A 22,534-nucleotide genomic window follows, 5' to 3' on the forward strand; every position below is an offset into this window, starting at 1 on the left:
CTTCATTCCTTTATATTAATGGATTCTGATTGGCTGATAAAAAAAAAGGCCAGTTATTCTATAAATTTGTTATCGCCATTAAATTGTGCTGTGAACTTCCTTATTCTCACAGAATTCAAATTATTATTAAAACTTAGTCACTGTTTTCCTTGCACTAATACGCCAGCCTACTTAAATAAAACTTAAGCAAAAAAAATCCATTAGCCTACGCTCTTCTGAGTAATAAAAGAGCAAACTGAGTAATATGAATGGTCCGTTCTGCTGCAAGTGTGGGTATACTAATGCATAAAAACAAACATGTATGATCTATGAGTCATTCTCACACACTTCTGCAGTACCTGTTATTCTTCTTCATGACACACAGACTGCTGTGTATCGAGGGCCATCGCGGTGCCTGTTGGTTTCTGTTGACTCTGGAATTACAGCCCCTGGATTGAGATTCCAGGAACCTCACAATGTTGCTGTCAATCTCCTGGTAACCAGAGGGAAGGAGAGATACTAAAAGAGAGAGAGAGAGAGAAATGATAAAGAGATATGGAGACAAGGAGCAGCATAGGGGATGCAGAATGTAAAAAAAAAAAAGAACTAATTGATAGATTTCGTTGCTTGTATTTATAAGAATGACAGCCGGAGAGACGACACAGCCCTCCTTTTCTATTCTCATTGACATTCATCCTCTCCACCTCCTCCTCCCTCCTCCTCCGTCCGCCGTGCCGCAGCTCCCATCCCAGCATGCTGAACGCAGCCTGGTTAACTGATGCTTTCATTGAGCCGAATCAAATCAACAGCCTTCAGAACAGTGCCAAGTATGTAATTCTACTCAAACTGTCAGTTTACAGAACCGACAAAAATCTGCAGTGATTCTCAAAGCTCAGCCTCCTTCGGTTCAGCTGCATTAATGTAATTAACGGTTTTAGTATATAAATTACGGCGATGATAACATTTTGTTTCAGTGAACTGAACAAATGCCAGTTATTATTCTAAGTTACCAAAACCCCGATAAACTGGAGACCAGAAGCATGACATCAAGGAGAGACCTGAGCTGCATCTAGACAGAGACTCGCTGTTTATCCACCCACAGATAGCAGAAAACATGTGGCTCGTGTTTGCTTTTTTTTCGGTCACTTCCTAATAATTATAACCACGAAATCAGTACGGGGATAAAATAATGTCATGCGTGTTAAAATCAACTGAGAATTGAACAAATAGCCGCAACTGAGCTTGGAGACTGATAGCTTTTGACTGATAGCATTTGGTCCACAACACTGATCCACACATTACTGTAAAGATTGAACAATTGAAGATTCTAATAAAAAAACAACAACAATGGAATTATTTGAAATATTGCCGTTATAAATTATTGATGCTGCTGCTGGTGCAAAGTAAGTAAAGAAAGTTTCTACTCAATACATTTGCCGATATACTGTGAGTATTTAAGACATGCTGCTGCTGCTATCTAAAATAATACAGATCTCTACAGGTGGAGCTGGGGAAGGTGGAGGGTTTTCGAAGAACTGAATTGGTAAAAGCTAAATCCATAAGCTCATACAATTCAATTTTGTGTGTTTATCTGGTTTTTGAATATCTGACAACTCTGTTTCATCCGGCTCCTTAAAATGCATGGTGTTTAATAGGCCTTATTTTAGCCGCTTCTACTGGTAACAGGTAAAGTGCTATACTAATAAAGCTTTAGTTTCATGCGAAACCATAAAATCAGTCATTCCTGGTTTGCTCAGACCTAATTAATGTGCAGAATCTCTGCTTATACCAAGAGAATCCTCGCCAAGCCTCCTACACGCCTCTTGGCCTATCAGATCGTCCACAGTCCACGCAGACACATGACTGTAACCTCCTTGCTGACACCTCCACAACGCCTATTTATAGCCAACTCCAGCAAGACGCGCTTTCAGAGTCATCTCTGCAGCGCTGTTTTCTCATCCGCTAGCTGGTCTCCGCCAGAACACTCATCACAGCAGCAGAGGGGATGCTCGAATATCATTGAAGGAGAAAATAGAGAAGTTCAACGGGTTGTGGATTGATTTGCTTTAATCTTACAGAGAAAGAGGAGGAGTTTGCTTAGAAAGCTTTTCAGGAGAACACGCAGAGCTCCTCCCGCTTACATAATGGAAGTCAGAAGATATGTATTTTTATGAATCAAGAAGCAAAAATAGAAAACATTGTTTGCTTTCACAGCCATGGAAACATCCCATAATGCACACACACACACACACACACACACACATAGGCTTATGACTCATCCGACCATGTGACTGCTCCACTAACGTCAGGAGGGCCTGCCTCACCCTCTCTCTCCCCAGCGTGCAGTCAGCTGACTATGGGTTACGAGTCCAGAATCTGTATATGCTAAAAACAATATGCCAACAAACCGCAGAGTGCTTTAATGAGGAAATATATGCGCTGTTCTGAATCTGTGCTGTAGGGACTAAAATGCTTTTTACTGCTGCATATGGCTCTCCAGAGATTAATATAAGTTTGTGATGTTAAATTACAGCTTCTTCTGACCAGCATATTAGTGTCTGGGTTCTTAAAGCACCACGTGGATGGCTTTCTAAAGGTTCTTGTGAAATGTAACCCTCATTTTTTTATTCTGGGCATTGTCCCAAAAACGTGAGTTAAATGTTATTGCACTGGACTAAAACATTTTGCTCACACAGGGTATAAACAAATGTATAATTTTGCATATATATATATATACCCTCCTTATTAAACGTGTTAAAATTAAAAGCCCACAATAAATTGTTTATAAATTAATTCCAAATATAGATTCAGTCTTTTAAGCAACTTCGATCAGCCCAGGATCTGTATTTATTTTTGGAACTGATTGATCCTAGGACTCATCGATCAGCTTATGCCACTCTGCTTAGACGCTTAATGCACCTCATCTGCAAAATGATTGACAAATAATGACTTTTTTTATTTAAAAACTCGAGATTGAATCAAAGATTTATTGATAATATAGCAGATTATTTACTATTATTTCAAAAGGCCAGTCGTGTTTTTCAACCGGAAGGATTTTCAGCACATCATAATGGTTAAATACCCTATTAGGCTGCAGAATAATGCAGCGCTGTTCTACAAAAATAACTCAAACACACCCAAGTTAGGCGGTTTATAAAACAGAAAAGGAAAACTATTCTTCCTTTCCTTTTGTGTACTTGGAAGCTGCAGCTAAAAATACATCAAACGACGTGCTTCTGAAAAACCCAAAAGGACAAAGCTTTCTCTGCAGAGACGTTTTGTCTGTGTTCCAGAAAAGTGATCAAGTGCAGATGAGTGTCATCTGGCACCAATGTCACTAGGGCACATAATTCAGCTGCTGACAGGCTCTCCGCAGGATCTAATAGATGCTCGGGACTGTAGGTGTCTAGGGACAGTGGAAGAGATCCACAACCGCAGATGTATATTTATCAGAGACCTTGCTCTCCCAATGAGTCCCACAGTGCATTTGTGCGTGTGTGTGACTCATCGCCTGACGATTTAACTCGCTTGTGACGCCTGTGTGCACAGAAAGACAGCGAGCAAACCATTTTTTACATTGCACACCTGACATCCTCATTTTTTCTTAATAAAATAATACGATTTTAAAAAGCAACTGATGTATATCCGGCCTGGTACCCTTATATAAAATATACTAGTACCTTAAAGTTACCAATATGTACAAATCTGTAACATTTAGGGGTAAATAAGGCATAAAGCAGTACCTTTAGCTTTTGTTCTTTATGAAGTTTAACCAAGTGAAAGCTTTTTTTGATAGAGAGAGAGTATAGCACAAGCTTTTAAAATGATGGCACTAAATTAAAAATGCCATTTAAACTTTGAGAAGCTTTATAAACAGTCTACCGTTTGCTTTACACGTTATTTATATCATAGGCAGCCAATAACAATTTAACAGTTTTATTGCATTACACATTAGACATACGTGAACTGTATCGCAAATGCGTTTCTGTGTTTAGGCAGAAACTATAGCAGAATACGCGAAACGCGCCGTCAACTTCTTAATGAATAAAATAGACCTAAAACGCAGACCAAGAGGTTCAGTTTCTCGGAGATGAACGTTGTGAATGGTTACCATCGGTACGAATGCATGCACAGCCTCGGTATTGCGTGAGCATCGGTGACGCATTGGTCAGGTGCCGCCTCATATAGCGCGGGGAGCTGTCCGGTGCTGAAACACAACCGAAGCGCATTGAGGCAACACGGAGGACATGCTGTTCACGCTCATTCACATTCTCTGAGCTCTACACAAAAGGTACGACCGCTCACTTTCATTTCTTTGCATTCACAAAATGATGCTCTGGGAAAACAGCTCACGTACGCGCTAATCTTCTTTGTGTGGGTTAAAGAAGAGTAGAGCTATTGTTCGTTTTCTTTCCGGCTTTGCGTGATTAGATACTATCACTCATCATCAGCGTATCTCATCTCTGGTTTATCTACTGGATTTCGTCGCTAAAAGATCAGCGAAATTTACTCCAGCTAGACAGATTTTTTTTTAAATAAGGATTTGTTTTCACAAACCTACGTGAAAATATCAATAGATCTGTTCTTAGAGATCCGTAGCCACAAGTGAAAGGTTACCTTGACAACAGGCGGTGACTCATCCGGTGCTGTTGTCGTTTAAAAACATGTTGTGTTCTGACTGATCTCATTGCTGCTCTGGCGCTCGGAGCGTCTCTTCTTCTCGCTCTGGGAAACAATTTTAACAACTCTAAGAACTGATTTCATGGGTAGCTTAGACTTGAACAGAATTTTAGCAACACTGCTTGTATTTTGGTTTTAAATATTAAAGGTTGCAATAATAATAAAAAAAAAAACACTGCATGGCTTAACTGTTTTTGTGCTTGTTTATCTCTAGGCGGTATGATGTTGTCGCTACCGAAACTGTCCGCCAGACTTGTGGCGGTCCTGCTCGTTACCCTCCTCCAAACGCTAACAGTGCAGGGCGCTTCTGTGCGCCACCATCGCCTGCGAGGCGGAGACCAGGGTGGCTTCCTTGCTCCCAGCTCCGATATGATCAAAGCTCTGGAGTACATCGAAAGCTTGAAGCAGAGAGCCGATGGACCAGAGAGTCCAACAGGGGACTACGATGAGGTGGACAAATTCCGTTTTCTAGTGCAGCTCGCCTCCCTACAGGACGAGAACACGCCCGCGCGTGAGGACGCCACCCGTTGGCCTGATAACAAGGTGCCTCAGTGGGTTCGATCTCTGCTGCGGGTGCTCGAACAAGCTGGAGAGACTCCGGAAAGTCAGCCTGCGCCCGGAAACGAGCGGCGTGCTCACAAGAGCAGACGCCCGATGGCAGACGCAGAGAGTCCAGTTGGAGACTATGGAGGCTTCGTGAAGCCACACAAGAAGTACCCGCTGATGTTCGAGGATGAGGAGAACGGCAGGGATAACAAGCGGGCGACTGAGGATTTGGACGAGCAGTACACCCCTCAGAGCCTAGCAAACATGCGCTCTATATTCGAAGAGCTTGGTAAACTGTCTGCCGCGGCAGAACCAGAAGCTTAGATAACCAGGAAGATGAAGACGGAGAAGATGCCGATGACCTCTACAAGGTTAGAAACCTGGCTTACGAGGATGTGGCCGGAGGGGAGGAATGGGTGCCGCTAGAAGAGCAGCTCGAGACGGAGGAAGTAGTTAAAGGAAGTCGTGAAGAATACGAACGAGGGCTAGGAGATAACGGAGAGCTGGCCGAGGCCATTGAAAGACGAGCTGCCGAAGACGATGACGAGAACCCAGACGATGACACAAAACTTGTGGATTACTACCTGTTGAAGGTCTTGGAGATGACAAACCAGGCACAAAAACGAGACCTGGAAGGAAGGAGGAGGCTACTGTCCCAACCCTCTCTAATCGACCCTCGGGCAATCAAACAACTGCTGTCAGCTATTTCAATGAAGCTCCAGGTGCCTCCAGAGGACCTGGTTGGAATGCTCTTCATGGAGGAAACCAGAAAACAACAACGCCTTCCTGAGCCCCAGCTAGCTAGGAAGCCCAGCCAACCTCGGTACAAGAGCCGGGTCATCAAGTATTACAACGGTCGTCAGCCTGAGGTCACAGTGAGCGATATCCCTCCAGATGTCAAGACTGAGGATATCCTGAAAGTGCTTGGGTTAGGGAATCTGGCCAATAAGAACACTAAATTTTCTTTGCTAAAGCAAAGGCCCTACAAGACAGCCATGGCAAAGTACTTCAACCCCAGCGGAAGACGGGGAAGCTTGTTCCTGTCCGAGTTAAACAAAGCTCCAAGCAAAAGAAAAGATGATTATGACGATGACGCAGTGGACGAGGATGAAGAGTCGACCTTCCTCGCAGCCAAACTCCTGACCGAGTACCCCGATACCAGCTCGAGCGACCGCAAGAGAGCCGTCGATTCCACCACGAATGGACAGCTGCCTTATGAGCTATACGAGGAGGCCATGAAAGATTTCTTTGATCAGGTTGATAATGGAAAAAGCACGCCCACCAAAAGAGACACCCAAGGGAAAGAGGAGCCCGAGGCGCCCCAAAAGCCGCCCGCTCAAGATTCAGCACAGGAGACCGTAGATCAAACCCCACCTGTGCCTGGAACAGAAGAGGGTAAAGAGTATCACGGGAAAATGGTTGCAGGAATGTGAAGACCCCAAGCTTGTTTTTTTTCCCCCTGATAATATTCCGACAAGTCCCGCCCCTTGACCTTTTATCTCTTTGATACAGTTGCCATGGCTACATGAACAACTTCTGAACTGCCCAAATTGCAAACCGGTTGTAAGAAGCTCCTACTAGCCAATCCACAGAAGGGACTTGTCAGAGTATGAAAGGGGTAAAAAAAAAAATACAAAATAAAAATACTGCTTACTCGTGGGACATGCCTATATCTCCTCAAAAGTTATTTTAAAAAAAGTAAACAGTTTGAAGTGCTTTAGTTTTCATGGAATTCTATATGATGTAAATATATATGGTATATCAATGTGCGGGAGTTCAAGTGTATTTTATCTGTCGTTTATGAATTGGTGGTCCTCGAAATGTTTTCTTGTTCCTTTTGTCGGTATCAAGAGAATATTCCTGTAGTCGTAGGACTCCGCTTGCTGCAATCTTTACAAGCTATTTCATTATCAAACCAATAAAGATGGATGTGATTCTCATTTATAAATCATTTTGTACGTGTTCTAAAGTGTGAGAAGAGAAACATGAATAAAGCATTACCGTATTATTTTTCCTCTCGCTGTATTGTGCTGCCTTATTACACGGAACGTGATTCAACATAAACATATCATATTATGACTTAAAACAAGAAACATGACGCCCAGTATATGCTGGATCTCGACAGAAAAGAAAAAATATTAAAATCAATCACATTTTAATATTTATATTTGATGAAAAAGCCAAAATGTGCACAGGACCTAAAAGAGCGCCAAGCATAGTCTAAGCGAGATATTAATTGAAAACAAATCGGTTACAAAAAATAAACCGCTGAAAGGATTTTAGAAAGCACTTCATTAGAGACAATTGACTGAGACTAAATCATATCAAAAAAGCAATTTTAATAAGACAACGCCAACAAATTGTGCTCAAAAGTCTTTTTTCTTTCTTGAACTAAATGTCTCCTGAGACATGCAACATGTTTAAAAACATGGAAAGGCACTTCAGATAAGCCAAGGTTTAAGATTATTGCAAGTATTTGATTATATAAAATTTTGGTATAAAAGTTGAAAATTATAAGTTGCATGTGTATATGCATGCTGGAGCCATCACAGAAATTTTGCAATACATTTATTTTTATAAAGCTGACAAGACGAAACCTATTCAAAAAAACAACATGAACCCTGAATCAGTTCTAGTAAAATTTGGTGGTATTGATGAGGTTCATACAAGCATTGAGAAGAAAATAATAACAACAACAATAATAATAAATAAGAAAACTAACTCTGCATCCTCATTTAAGAAGTCTGTCATTTCTTGCAATGAAAAACTGTGTCCTGTGTGAAGGACACAATCCACACTGCGGAGGCAGGTTTCTTTCCTTTTTGTCACATTGTATCACGTCAGCTGCTGTCAGAAGGCTGGTTTGCTCATGTATTCTTCCATCGTCTGAAGAGAAGAAAACAGGCACATAACAGATTACCCTTTTCTGTAATGTTCAATGACATTTTCAGTTTCGGATGTATGGAATTTTATTAGACAACAAAAATTAGATGCCATATGGGTTTTAAAGGAACATTTCACTCCAAAATGAAAATTTGGTCATCGTTTATTCAACCCTTTGATTCATTTATAGTCCTCGATATGCATAATTTTCATTTTGGGGTTCTTATTCTTTTAATGTGGTCTCATGTTTTGAGGCATGCTGGGAAAACTGACATTTAGTGGTACTGAGAGCTGCTCTGAGAAGAAAAAAAAAAAAACACTCTCAGACTGGCCTGTTTATTTCTCTCTCTCTTGTTCAAATCAATAATGTTTTATGGAGGTGATGGTCAAAGCAGAGCTCTAACTGGGTGGGCAGCACCATTAAAACAGATGCAGGTTCTTTCAATCTAAAATGTCTGGCCTAGAAACACTGATTGCCAAAATTATTATTATTATTATTATTATTATTATTATTATTATTAAAATGTCTGAACAACAGTTCACAAGGATGGAAGATAGTTTCTTCATCATTCTATTTCAATGCCCTTTTTTAAAATACATTTTTCTGTTTAATTTTTCAAACATGTTAACTCAAATGAAAATTAAGTTTAGAGTCTCACCTCTTGCAGCATATCTGAGGCCTCTATAGACTTTGCAATAGACTGTTTGGATGTCTCTTGGACCTCTCCACCCATCAGAAACTCATCCAGGATGAAATAAGCCTTCTCAAAGTTAAAGATGATGTCCAGCTCACATACCTGCAAAGTAATATTACACAAACAGAACATTTTATGTGTGTGTGTGTATATATATATATATTTTACAATGTTTTCTCCAGAGCTGAGAAATGAAAAAAAAACTGAATGTATTTACATTGCCAAAGTATTTGTCAAGTAGCTCCACGTAACGGTGCAGTATCTCTAAAGCCAGAAGTTCATTATCCTGGTTCTCCAATGCACAGCAGAAATACAGACTGGCGTACCTACAAACAAGCGGGAAAACAGACGTATATTTATTTTTATTCCTTAAAAAGACTGAAAATAGCAGTCACTATCCTCACAATTGCCATCTACAGTCTCTGTAACGCAACTGCTGACATGGCAAATCTCCGTATTTATAAAGGTCGTGCTGAGAAAACAACAGGAAAGAACAGAGAGACAGGTTTAAGAAAGGTGCGAAATACAGATCTGAACCAGAAGAGTGTGAGTAACAGGCTCTCGGGAACACAAGTGTGAAAATTCACTCTCAGAAAAACAATAGTTTCAGTGTCTGACAGGATTTGATGCAGTATAAAAACCCAAGAATATAGTCAGGCTCCAAAGCATTAAAGTTACAAGCACAATTAAACATTTTCTCTAAAATATTTTTCATACACACAAAAGCAAAGGTTTTTATATTCAGAAAAAAATTCTGGGGCATTTTCTACGATACATGGTTCATTATAGATTAAAAGCTCTTTATCTCATAATATAACTTCCTGTCAGCAACACTCTCTTTTTAATGATCGAATCAGTATAAATCAGAATAAATAAATAAAAGCGATGTCTAGTTTTACCTTATAAAGTTGCATTAATAAAATGGATTATAAATAAAATTTTATGTTAACTAAAATTACTGACATTAAAATGTTTCTAACACACCTTCTAACTGATTAATCATTACAAAAATATATATATAAAGCACCAATATTTCCCATTGTGAGCATGCGAGTCCATTTTCAGACCCTACTGAGCGGTAATAGGAGGCCATTGTGTAGAAAGCTGCCACTAGGCTTCGCCAGAAAACAAAAAGGACTCAGATGGGGCATGGCGTCAGCTAATGACATCAGTAATGGCAGGAGAACTGGACTGAACCGGTTTAAAACTAAAGCGCAGGACTGGGCAACAAACTCGATACGGACGCAGAAACCTTCGCGTGTGGTATTTTAATTAGCCCACATAAGATCTTGACTGCTGACTAGGTGTCCGCTTTGCAAGATTTTAGAGTCTTCTGCTCGCACCTTGTGATGACTAATGACCAAACACGAGAGCCTGGCAGCTGGGCTTTTAATTAATGCTGAATCTAACGCCGTCGTTTTATTTGAAACCAGCATGCTCTCACTGAGGACCACACGCCGAATATAACCCCAGATATACTGCTGGACGTTCTCCTTGGCCCGGTTGAACGCTCACCTCTTATAGACAACCTTCAGGTCCTTCCAGTGCAGGAAGTTACACGTGCGAGGTTTTCGTGACAACACTATAGTGGTCATGTCCTTCACAATCTTCTTCCTCTCTCTCTCGGGGAGGGGCAGGAACCATTTCTGCAGCCGTAGCTTTCCCTGACGACTGAACAGCAACAGGAAGTGCATCTGTCGGAAAGAGAGAACATGCGTTTGAATTAATGTTGGTTCGATTCTTTCGGAGTGGGTGTCGTCTAGTGGTTAATGATCCAGGTCGGTTCACTGGTCGACGGTTCCAACCCCAAAGGTAATGAGTTACCAAGACTGTTCCTTCGAGCGCACTCAAGAGAAAATGCACAGAGCCACTCAAGTTCCATTGCTAAATTAATGGTAAATAATCCTTTACTTCTCATTTAAAAATTTGTATCGTTCTGTATCAAATATAAAGCCAATACTTCAATGAAAATTAACCCATGTCGATTGACTTTCATCTTTCAGATGAATCCATTTGGAGTTTATTTAAAATCCATAATAAAACATGCCTCGCACAATTTATTGAAGTGAGTGAGAGATTTTTATACGGTTGTAAAGGTGGATTTAAAAAAAAAAAAAACACTTCGATTCATTACATGAGGCCTTTATTCTCCCTACGGAGCCACGTGAGGCACATTTTATTAAGGACAAATGTACTTCATTTGACTTCTTTTGTACTGTTGAAAACAAAAACATTTACTGCAATTATAAAGCTTGGAAGAGCAAGGACAATTTTTGATACAGATGCACATCTCCAACTGGTTTTGTCTTTAAGATGAAAGTCACAGTAATGCATTAAGAGTGAGTAAAATCCAGAATAATTTTAACTTTTGGATGAACTAATCCTTTCATAGAAACCTGTAACTGTTGCAATGCGTTCAAAAGCAAAACTGTCATACATCTACATATAAAATACTTTTTATGCAGGGTTTTTCTGCAGATGCTGCAGGGAAGCAGATGGTAGATAGAAATTCTGCAACATAGCGGGTGGACTAGGGGCTTCACATTAGAGTCGAGGACAAAATGTATTAAATCCAATTGTTATTTTAAAATCTTTATTCTCAAACGTGCAAAATAATGCTTAACGGAAATGTGACCAAATCTAGGTCGGTGCACGAGCTCTAGATGTGCTGAGATGTGGTGCTCATGCGAGAAACGCGGTTCATATCTGGCCCGCATTGTTTTCTGATACCATTTCCTCCATATTTCCTGTCTCTTGTCTTATTGTGTCTGTAAATAACAATTCCAAAAAGCCCACAGGCAATATTTTTAGGAAACAGCGAAAAATATAAAAAAGACAAACTGCACTTCAGACGGAGAACTATGGCTAACCTTTTCACCAATCACACAAACCTAATCAATATAAAATTCAATATCCGCGAGACAGAGATCTGCTGTCAGGCACAGGATGGACCCCTGCGTGAATCCTTTCCACACAGCAACTTATCAGCTCAATGCAATACGGTGAACAGAATTTCGAGAACTCCTGATTTTCCTCCCCTCGTTTCATTTGAACAGAAATCTGGTAATGCTTGAAAAAGCTGCGTCTTCTCATAGAAGTGTGTCACGGCTGCAGAGAAGGTGCGACGCTTTCATTGTGAGTCACGCAAACCGCTTTTCCCAAAGACTTATCAGGTCACAAGCCACACCGACAACAGCTAACAGAAAATATTACACAGAAACCAGAGTCACACCTCTGAAACTAAAAGACTAAAAACAAACGCAAAAAAATAGAACTGGTCTGTTCACTTTTATTACTGAAAAGGGCATTTCATAAGAAAAACTCAACACAAATTAATTCTTTTACTTCCAATATTTTGACTAAACACCAACTGCTGAATTAAACAGAGCATAACGCGGTCATATGAATACCACCATTCTGAATATTATTGATTATATGCAATAAGTTCCATTTCACTTTGAGTGCAGGTAATTTTCCCAGAGGAACCTGAACAATTTACCCCAAAATGTACATTTACTCACCCTCAGGGCCTCAATGTAGAGGAGTTTGTTCGCTGCTTCACTACAACGGATTTGGAGAGTTTAGCATTACATCCGGTGAATGGGTGCCGTCAAAGGATCCAAACACCTGATAAATAATCCACAAGCAATCCACACCACTCTAGCGCATCATTAAATGTCTTATAAAGGAAAAACTGCTTGCAAGAAACAATCCATTTTACCTTCACATTGTCAATTCTGGTCAAAATATGAGCCTATAATCCATAACAACGCCTTCAACTGTGAATTGACATCTGTTGGCAAATTGTTTTTAGGACTGTTCCCATTCGTAAACGGACCTTGAATTTTAGATGAAGTTTAATTTGATGAATACGTTTATTACAAGACATTAACTAATGGACTGGAGTTGTGTGGATTACTTGTGATGTTTTAATCAGATGTTTGACTCATTTAGACGGCACCCATTCACTGCTGCTAAATCTGTTCTGATGAAAAAACTAATTCATGCCTAAAAGACAATACATTTTCAGGAAATTTAGCATCACGCAAAAATATGATCATGGAAATGGGTAATTTTTCCCAGAATTAAACCCATCAAGAACCGGCTTTGTCCTCCTAAAAAAAAAAACGGCCGTTACGTTTAACGCGAGAATTAATGAATCTGCTGCAAGCATCTCTTTTGCTCACAAAACACATATGCACACAGACGCAAGAACACCAGGTGAGGAAAAGGAACCGTCAGCTTTCATTGTTTTGACCAAAACATGCTGGCAAAGATTTTATTTGCTTCCTCAGTAAATCCTGATCAGGGACGAGAGATGAAAACACGAGAAAAAAACAACAACAAGGAAACAGAAGCACGCACTGTGTCGGGTCTGCTATTGTGCTCCAGAGGAATACGACTCTCTGAAGTACTCCTTCAACGTGGAACGCCCATCTCACGCCAACGGGAAAAGAAAAGAAAGGAAACTGTGTGCTACAACTATTAAGTTACATACATCTTTATCTCTACATTCCACGCTTTCTCTCCTTACACACACACACACACACACACACACACACAAAAGATTCACCAGGGAGGGGTTTAAATGGATCTCTGAGCTACCTCTTGAGCCTGTTCCTGTTTGGATTTCAGTTCTGCGTTGCTCTGATTTCATTTCCTTCAATTGTTGGTGTCCGACCCAGCTGTGAGCGGCTACAGCACACAGGAGAACATGCTTACAAACACACTCACTGCGGTTTAAATGAGATTCTGCAGTGTGTCGTTAGCTCTAAGAAATTAAAAGGGCCACTTCTTCATCGGTTGTAATTAGTCAGATGCATGCATCACAACATCAGATGAAGCATTGTCAGAGGACCTGCATGTTTTGAATTTTTTTTTTTATGACTGTATTTTATTAATATGCATTTTCTATATTTAATTAGAATATGTATATTTATCTTAATATTAGTATTAACAAAAACAAATATTATTAATAAATAATAAAATAAAATTGTATTAAAGTATAATATTGTACAGGAATATTACTCAATATTAAAAAGTTAATAATTTTTTTTAACCAAATTATTATTTTTATTTTATTTTATTATTTAATTTTTTATATATTATAATTGCATAAGAGCACAATTAATGTTATTAATAACAGGTTACTGAGTGATATTTTTAACAGTACAACAAAAAGAATATTTTTACAACTTATTTTTCCATGTAATTTGAGCATTAAAATATTGGTTTTACACATGTTACTATTTATTAAAATATAAATAATATATATATTATTATAATATCATTACTCAAATAATAATATTATTAATAGCAAATTTCACTATTTCCTTCACAACACTGTGATTGGTTTGCAAAGTAGCCCACTCTTTACTCCTTCATTCTTGCACACATTAACCAGAAGAACAGATAGCTCTTCTATAAACTCGGCTGCAGTCAAACGTCAAACACACAGTGGCCAACTCCTATTTGAACAACAGATAAAGAAGTTTACCTGGCCACCAAATCAAGCCAAACCAGGACACTGCGAGCTAATTTTCTTCGCACAAAAAGGTTTCCTAACAATTTACTCGTGAAGATCCGACAGTCCAGTATCAAGTGAAACGCACCAACCAACCGGTTTATCCAGCCGGATGAGACGACTTCACCTTTAAGTCCCTCGGCGTTTAAATCACATCCGATTAATTTGCTAAGGCTTTGAATAAAACGACTTTGGGCGAATTACACCGGCCCTAAACGACGCGGTTTTCTTTGGTCGATGTTAAACCGGCAGCTCGTGAGGGAAGGAAGTTTTAAAGTCCGCAGGTGCACTCGCATTTGTGTCCCGGCAGGTGCAAGAGCACAACCTGTGGAGGAAATCACCTGTCATCCTACCCTGTGATCTAAACGCGTGTATAAACCGTGTAACTTACCATCTTGAAGTAAGAAATACGGAAAGAATGTTGAAATCCTCAAAATTCCTATTCACTTCCCGGCTGGTCAAGGCCAGAGTCATCGCTGCCCTTCCCAAACTGTTGAGGGGGATAAAAGCCGCGCATGCGCAGATGCGTGGCAGAGCGGACGGCTTTGTTTTCGCCTCCCAATGTCTGAGTTCTGATTGGTTAAAGCATTGCACCTGGCTTGAAAAGGGGTGGGGCAACACCCTCCTCACGCAGTTTCCTGCGCGTTACCTTTAAACACCTTTTGCAAACGCAGCCTTAACATTTCGGGATATAAATGTGACATGAGTGACTATGTTGTAAAGCAACTAAGCTAAAAATAAAATTAAGAAACATATAATAACATTAATATATAATAATAATAATAGTAATTAAAGTACAGTTTACAGTTAAAGTACTTATTTGATAAATACTAGTAGCGTTGAGTCCTTTTATTTAATTTTTTAAATTATTGTTTCAAAATCAAATTTCAAAATGAGAAAGTCCAAAATGATGACTATAAATACTCTTGATTGTCTTCTTCATTTTACACTTAATTCTTCAAAATGTATTTATTTATTTTTTAAATGCAAGTTAATTAATAATTACTAAATATGTTGGGGGGAAAACGTGCAGGTAAAATACTTTTAAAATTGCAAGCTACAGTGGGTTTGGGAGGGTTTTTGGTTATTTGTAATATATTTTTGTGCATAAATGGCTACAAAATGGCTATAAGGGCCTAAAGTTTTGAAAGTAAACACGTGACTACATTTATTTGCATGACCTGCCTTGTGTGTAATTGATTACCTATCATCTGACACTCAGAGGAGCTCTCTGGAGCTACAGTAGTCACATGCATCTGTCAGCTGTCATATCACTGCAGTCCTTTTAAGAAGAAACAACAGTGCAACAAATGTGTTCTCTACAGGAACATAGTATGGTTTATGAAGGAATGAGGAGTATACAAGGTAAAAAGTCTTTTGTATTTCTCACTTAATTCAGTGTGTGTTGTCGAGAGTAATTAGGCTGTTTTATTGCTGATAACTTTCTGAGAAAGTTTGTTGCAAATTCTTTCACGATTAGTGTTTTACCGTTTCTAATCGCAATTAAATGACTTCCAGTGTTGTGATCGTTTAATTCTTTACAAAATGATTCCGCCCTCAGTAGCTGATATAAAAACAAAGTCTTAAACCGTGTTCTCGCAAGCCAAAAGTTGTTAGATGTAGTGGTTTCTTGCACAAATGTTGTTTTTGTAGATCTCCTCTGACATGCATTCATCCAAGCCCTCGGTTTAAGGTCAGTCATCATTGCATCACAATGGGCCCTATTGAGGCCCCTGCCGCTCTCTCAAGTGCCCTGTCATCCCACACAGAAGCTCCTTTGGCCCCTGATCAGGCTCTTGTCTTAGGGCTCACATAACAATTCAAGGATTGTGTTAAAAACACACTTCTATGGATAATAAGTACAGCTCTTGAGGTTTCATGCCGCTTGTTTCTGTTTTGATTCAAATGTTGAATGTTGTCAGCAGGTCTGGATTTGAGAATGCCTCTAAGAGCTTTGTAGCGAAGGACCTGGATGTGTCCGTGGTAGGACGATCCTTCATGATCACTGGAGCCAACAGCGGAATAGGGAAGGCAACAGCCATGGCCATAGCCAAAAAAGGTTTGTTTCACAGTCACAAACACATTTTTATAATTTAGTTGCATTATTATGTTACTATTCTACCATAAATATGACAATATAATTATATTATTGATATGAAAATATCATTTTCTTAAGATCGACAATATAACATTATCAATATTACATAAATAAAATTGGGGTTGTTAAGATTTTTTTCATGTTTTTGAAAATCTCACGCTCACCCAGGTTGCATATGTGATTCAAAATACAGTAAAATGTAATTCAATTTTAATACTGTTTGTTTTTAGTGTATTTAAATAAAATACAGGCAGGGTCAAAATCAGCGAACAGTTATTATAGAGGGCCAGTCACAAGAGCAAATACAAAAGAGATAGTCCTCAAAATGAGTCCAAAATAGCAGGCACAGGGTTAATTCAAGATACACGGGCAAATGGTCTAACAACGGGAAAACAGGCAAGAAAATAACTAAACTAAGAAAACCAGGAATAGGCACAAAACTAAGAAAACAAGAAACTGGCTCCATAAAGCAGCTAAGACTAGGAGCGCAATACGCAGATCAATACTGAAGACTAAACAGAAAATAAAGAAGCTAACACTAGAGAGCGCTAAACGCTAAGCAATACTCAGCGCGGAACTGTTTCATCTGCGCAAAGGATGATGGAATTGAAGTCCAGAGTGATATACAACAGTGGCGCGGTACAAGAGTCAGCGTGGCGAGAAAGTTAAATCTGGCGGTGACTGAACGGAAGTTCGTGGACCAGATTTGTGACATATGCTTTATTCCTATCTTTACTTCACTCTTCAGTGTCAGTATTATTCTAAAATCCTGATTTTCTGCCTGAAATAGAAATATTTTGTAACATTTTAAACGTCTTAACTGTTACTGTTACAGCTGAATAAAAGTATTTATTTTTAAAAAAGGAAATATACTTATATATAAGACTTTGTGAGATAAAAAAATCAAAGTTAATGTGGGTTTAAGCATTTTAGTCCGTTTGTGAATAGTCTTGTGTACAGAGAGCTCACTGCTAAGTCATCTTTGCATATTTAATCGCAAGTCAAATAAAAGCCATTTGTAATAGTAACTATATTTTCACACTTTCTGAAGAAAATGTGAGTGGTGATACACATTATAATGTAAAATGTCTGATTGCACAGATAAAAACTATAAAATCATTGCTTTCCCCAACAAATCTCACGATTAAATATTATTTTGTTCATCTTTCTTTTCTAAGGTGGCACTGCTCATATTGTCTGCCGGAACAAAGAGCGAGCAGAAAGAGCCAGAGAAGAAATCATCTCAGCGAGTGGAAATACTGTGAGAGTCTCATTTATTGCTTATGATGCGCCTGTGTTTAACAGTTAATGAAAAGAAAACACAAAAAGAAACTATCGGTATTCTTCCACTGCTCACATTGCCGCCTCTATGTGATGTGCATCTACTGTAGGAGGTTTACGCCCACGTGCTGGACCTCTCCGAGACGAGGAAGGTGTGGGAGTTCGCCGAGGCCTTTAAGAAGGAGCATGCTTCTCTCAATGTTTTGGTATGAGGTCAGAGAGCTCCTTTAGGAGATTCCCATCATACCTCACTATATTAAAGAAAATAGCAGCACTGAGCTCCAAGCTTACAGGGCAGGACAGATGAAGATATATCCTCTCCTCTAATCGCCTCTCCCACACTAATCCCTCTCAGATCAATAATGCCGGATGTATGGTGAACCAGAGGGAAATCAACTCTGACGGACTGGAGAAAAATTTCATGACCAATACTCTTGGTAAGACACAAAAGTACATTTTTAAAAATCTCTTATGTTCTAAGGCTGCATTTATTTGATCAAAATGTGGTAAAAACTGTATAATTTGGGATATATTATTACAATTTAAGATAACTATTTTCCATTTAAATTAGTGATGTCGATGTCACGATTAGTCTCATACAAAAATAAAAGTTTTGTTTACATATTATTATACTGTATATAAATACAAACATAATAATAATATATTTATATATAAATACCAACAAAATATTTTGTATATATATATATATATATATATATATATATATATATATATATATATATATAAATTTATAATATATAATATATAAATATATAAATGTAAATATTCTCAAAATATATACTGTGTGTGTGTTTAAATGTACACAGTACACACACACACACACACACACACACACACACACACACACACACACACACATATATATATATATATATATATATATATATATATATATATATATATATATATATATTATGTAAAAAACTATTTTGTATGCGATTAATCACAATTGATCACTTATTTGAATATGTTTTAATATGTAATTTATTCCTGTGAATAAATATGTGTATGTGTCACATCACCCTTCAGAAGTGGTTATATAATTCTTTAACGAATAGGAAGTGAACAGCATTTATTGGAAATACTGTAAATCATTATTATTATAAATGTTTTCACTGTCACTTTGATATATTTAACACATCTTTTTCCGTTTTGTTTTCTAAAAATTTCTAATATAATGTTCTTTACATGATGCGTATTCTCTTTTAAAACGTAGAATATGTCGAATGCAATATTTAGTCAAATCGTTTGTGCTCTGCAGGTGTTTATGTTCTGACTAAATGTCTGATTCCACTGCTGGAGAAGAGCAGGGACCCCCGAGTTGTGAGTGAAAAATAACATTGATCTCAATGTCTTGATTTATTAAACGCAATCAGCCCCAGACCGCAGTCTTTCACAGTGAAAACGCGAGGACATAAACAGTTATTGTGTTTTTGACACGACCTATGATAGATGTATTTATATTTTAATAACAGGAATGTGTGCGCTTCCAGAGAGGTACCTGTTTCTCTCTCATATTGTGCTATATTTTGTATTTTAATGTGTTGTGATGATAATAATGTAGATCACGGTGTCATCTGGAGGGATGCTGGTACAGAAACTCATCACGGATGACCTGCAGACAGAGAGAGCTCCGCTTGACGGTTCCATGGTATATGCACAAAACAAGGTATTCAGTGATAATATTTAGAGGATCTGGCGCATTTTGACTCTTTAATGACCATTTTGCTTTATTAGTGAATCAGTGCTATGTTTATTGCTTATATGTTTCATTTGCATTTATTAATTAGCAGCTACTCTTAAATGTTCAGACTAAACACCACTTACATTTTCTATTTAAATCTGTGAAACTAAAATGTAAATTTAAATATTTAATTTAATTTAATTTAATTTAATTTAATTTAATTCATATAGTCTTTATAGTTGAAACTTAAAGTTAACTTAAACTTAATTAAATTTGTACAATGCATTTTCCTTTTCAAAACTGTAACATCTTTTAAAGCCAATATTAAACTTTTACATATAGAATTGGATTTATAAAGTATTTGTAAAAAAAAAAAAAAAAAAATGAAAAATTGAACTAAGCTTAGACTAAAATATACCCAAAATTTACAATTATTTTTAAGTCTTACCTTACAGAAAGGTACAGTGGTTGTCAAAATATGGCATTACCAGGTCCATTACCAGGGTAGTGATGCTATATTTAATACTAGTATGTTACACTTCTCGTTGGTAATACTTCCTGGTATACAGTCAATTATATATAATCAAAGAGGAATCTGAGACTGAACCACGGTGCCTTTTTAGTCAAGTGTTGCCAGACATTTTCTTGTCAAATTAATTTAAAGGATAACGAGAAAAAGCTTATAGATTAAATAATGTCATTCATGAAAAGAGACTAAAAGTCATGAACAGTTTGCATTTAATTGAGATGAGCGGGGTTACCTTTTCTCTCAGCTGTTGCCAAGCAACAGGTGACACAGAGTGCCAGCAGTGGCATCTCCATTAAACAATATCTGATGCAGTAATGATGATGACCTTACTCATTAAGTCTGTTTCTGTGTGTGTGTGTGTGTGTGTGTGTGTCACAGAGGCAGCAGGTAGTGATGACAGAGGTCTGGGCGAAAGCAAATCCCAAAGTTCATTTCTCTCATGATGCACCCTGGGTGGGCTGACACACCAGGTATTACTCATTTTTGAGTCAAAATAATGTGCTAATTACTGCCGGCATAATTATACCAGCTTACTTAAAGCTTTAAGTAGATTTTCTTTGTCCAAAAGTATTGATTTAAAGCCTTCCAGCTGTAAAAGAGCAACTCTAGATGCATTTCCAGCTTTATTTTAGTTTCATCTAGATACTACTTGCACATCTATTTTTTTTTTTTTTTATTATAGTTGTATTGTTATATTTATTCTTATTATTTTATCTAAAAACATTATCTAGATAATGTTTAAGTGATTTTTTGCTCATTGTTGTTATTATTATTATTATTATTATTATATATATATATATATATATATATATATATATATATATATATATATATATATATAAACACATAAAATATATATTCACATTTAAAAACATTTTTAAATAAAAATATATATTAAAACAGAAATAAAATTAAAAAGTGAAAATCACAATGGAAATATACACACAAGATTGTATATATACATATATATATATATATATATATATATATATATATATATATATATTTTATATTTTATGTAAAATTGTTCAAATCATTATATTAAATGTAATGATTAAATTACAGCACAGTACTTAAATATTTCATTTTCACTAAAGCTAAAATAAAAATGACAATCTTTTCTTTTCTCAATAGAACTCGCTGCATAACAATTTTCGAAACCCATTAGCAAATCCATTAACTAACGCTTTATTCGCAAGCTTCTCCGTCTAAACTCATCACTGGTAATGCCTGGGTTTGCTTGTGCTCAGCGGTTGCCAAGGCGATGCCTCAGTTCCATCAGATGATGCGTGATCGCCTGCGTTCGGCGGAGCAGGGAGCCGATACGGTCGTCTGGCTCGCCGCGTCACGCGCCGCCGCTGCGCTGCACAGCGGCCTTTTCTTCCAAGGTGGGCTTGTTTGTTAAAAAAGTGGCGAGATTCGATGCACCACGTGTAGATTGTGTTCTCTCACAGGTTTGTTTATTTCAGATCGACAGCCGGTTTTAACACACCTGCCCCTGGCTTGGACGCACAGCTCTCGGCGGGACGCCAAAGCGTTCATGGGCCGGCTGGAGACTTTGGCGATGGCTGTCAAACCCTCAGAGTGAGATATTACACATAGAGCATGTCAGATAACTGAGAGGTTTGATGGTGTGTAGTACTAAAACACCATTCATACCATCTGTAACAAATAATGATATATGAAGCTTTTCTCTACAACTCTAACTGCTAAATAATCACACAGAAGCTAAAGCTGGTCTTAAAAGAGTGAAACAGGATGTTTAACCAAAAAATATAAATAAATGTAGAATGAAATAAATCCTACCTTAACTGGATTAGACCGTCTCCATATTGTTGAGTTTGTAATCATTTGTGAAAACTATCTCCCTTTCATCCATTTGATCAAAGATTAAATAAAATAAACCTGTTTTAGATCTGTTTTGGGTTTACACTCAATTAACCTATATATATATATATATATATATATATATATCTTTTATTGATCTATCATATTTGATATATGATATGGGAGAATATAGATACAATTTTGTGCAGTTTCCTATATCTATTCAGCCCAAACGTAAGATACACAACCTGAAAATGGGTGTTTTTAAAAACTAAAAGGACTTTTATTGCTTACATAAGTATGGGCCACACTTTATATTAAGTGGGCTTAACTACTATGCACTTGCATTAAAAAAGTACAATTATAAGCACTAGTATTGGTTTTTGAAACATTTCTGCTGCTTCTATTGAGGTGGGATACGGGCTGGTTTGATGGTATGGGTAGGTGTAAGGGATGGTTTAATAAAAAATGGTGTAATTGATTACAAAAATGTATTACAGATGTAAAAAATGTAAGTACAATGTAAAAACACAATAAGTGCATTGCACCATATGATGTCAGCGCCGTCTAATCAATCTTTGCACATCACATACGATGCATGTTTTCTCCAGGTTTCTAAGGTATCATACAGTACACTTTATATATATATATATATAGAACTTAAACATAAATAGTGTTCATAATGTATGCAACCTGCGTCACTGCACTTCCCGTCCTCTCTCAAAATGCTTATAAATAATAAAACAAAACAGGATTTAAGCTTGTCACGCTAAAAACGTCCCGTGCG

General features: G+C 37.7%; 2 protein-coding genes and 2 pseudogenes across 2 annotated transcripts; 3 read left to right on the forward strand and 1 right to left on the reverse strand.

Annotated features, from left to right (window-relative positions):
- The window catches only part of LOC122327359, a 31,005-nt pseudogene extending 28,966 nt beyond the window's left edge, over nt 1-2,039 (forward strand).
- A 2,592-nt stretch (nt 2,040-4,631) lies between these two features.
- On the forward strand, nt 4,632-7,219 carry scg2b (secretogranin II b). The gene is given in 3 exon segments (XM_043253712.1): nt 4,632-4,745; nt 4,874-5,517; nt 5,520-7,219. Coding segments are annotated over 3 exon segments (1,767 nt in total). The 5' UTR covers nt 4,632-4,741; the 3' UTR covers nt 6,639-7,219.
- A 720-nt stretch (nt 7,220-7,939) lies between these two features.
- ap1s3b (adaptor related protein complex 1 subunit sigma 3b) lies at nt 7,940-14,816 on the reverse strand. The gene is made up of 5 exons (XM_043256008.1): nt 14,699-14,816; nt 10,299-10,477; nt 9,001-9,109; nt 8,748-8,885; nt 7,940-8,091 (listed from the first exon to the last, which is right to left on the reverse strand). The coding sequence occupies exons 1-5, from the start codon at nt 14,699-14,701 to the stop codon at nt 8,056-8,058; spliced, it is 465 nt and encodes a 154-aa protein (XP_043111943.1). The 5' UTR covers nt 14,702-14,816; the 3' UTR covers nt 7,940-8,055.
- A 1,370-nt stretch (nt 14,817-16,186) lies between these two features.
- Nucleotides 16,187-21,606, forward strand: LOC122324710 (annotated as a pseudogene).
- The last annotated feature ends 928 nt before the right edge of the window (nt 21,607-22,534 follow it).

Source organism: Puntigrus tetrazona, chromosome 2, assembly GCF_018831695.1.
Source record: "Puntigrus tetrazona isolate hp1 chromosome 2, ASM1883169v1, whole genome shotgun sequence".
NCBI lineage: Eukaryota > Metazoa > Chordata > Actinopteri > Cypriniformes > Cyprinidae > Puntigrus > Puntigrus tetrazona.

Bases quoted from the DNA above. Each gene is read 5' to 3' on its own strand.
- ap1s3b (XM_043256008.1), bottom strand. The intron at 9,110-10,298 runs GTGAGCGTTCAA...GCTTGTTTGTAG, and splicing joins CTGAAGGTTGTCTATAAGAG to GTACGCCAGTCTGTATTTCT. The intron at 8,092-8,747 runs GTGAGACTCTAA...TCTTCTCTTCAG, and splicing joins CCTCAGATATGCTGCAAGAG to ACGATGGAAGAATACATGAG.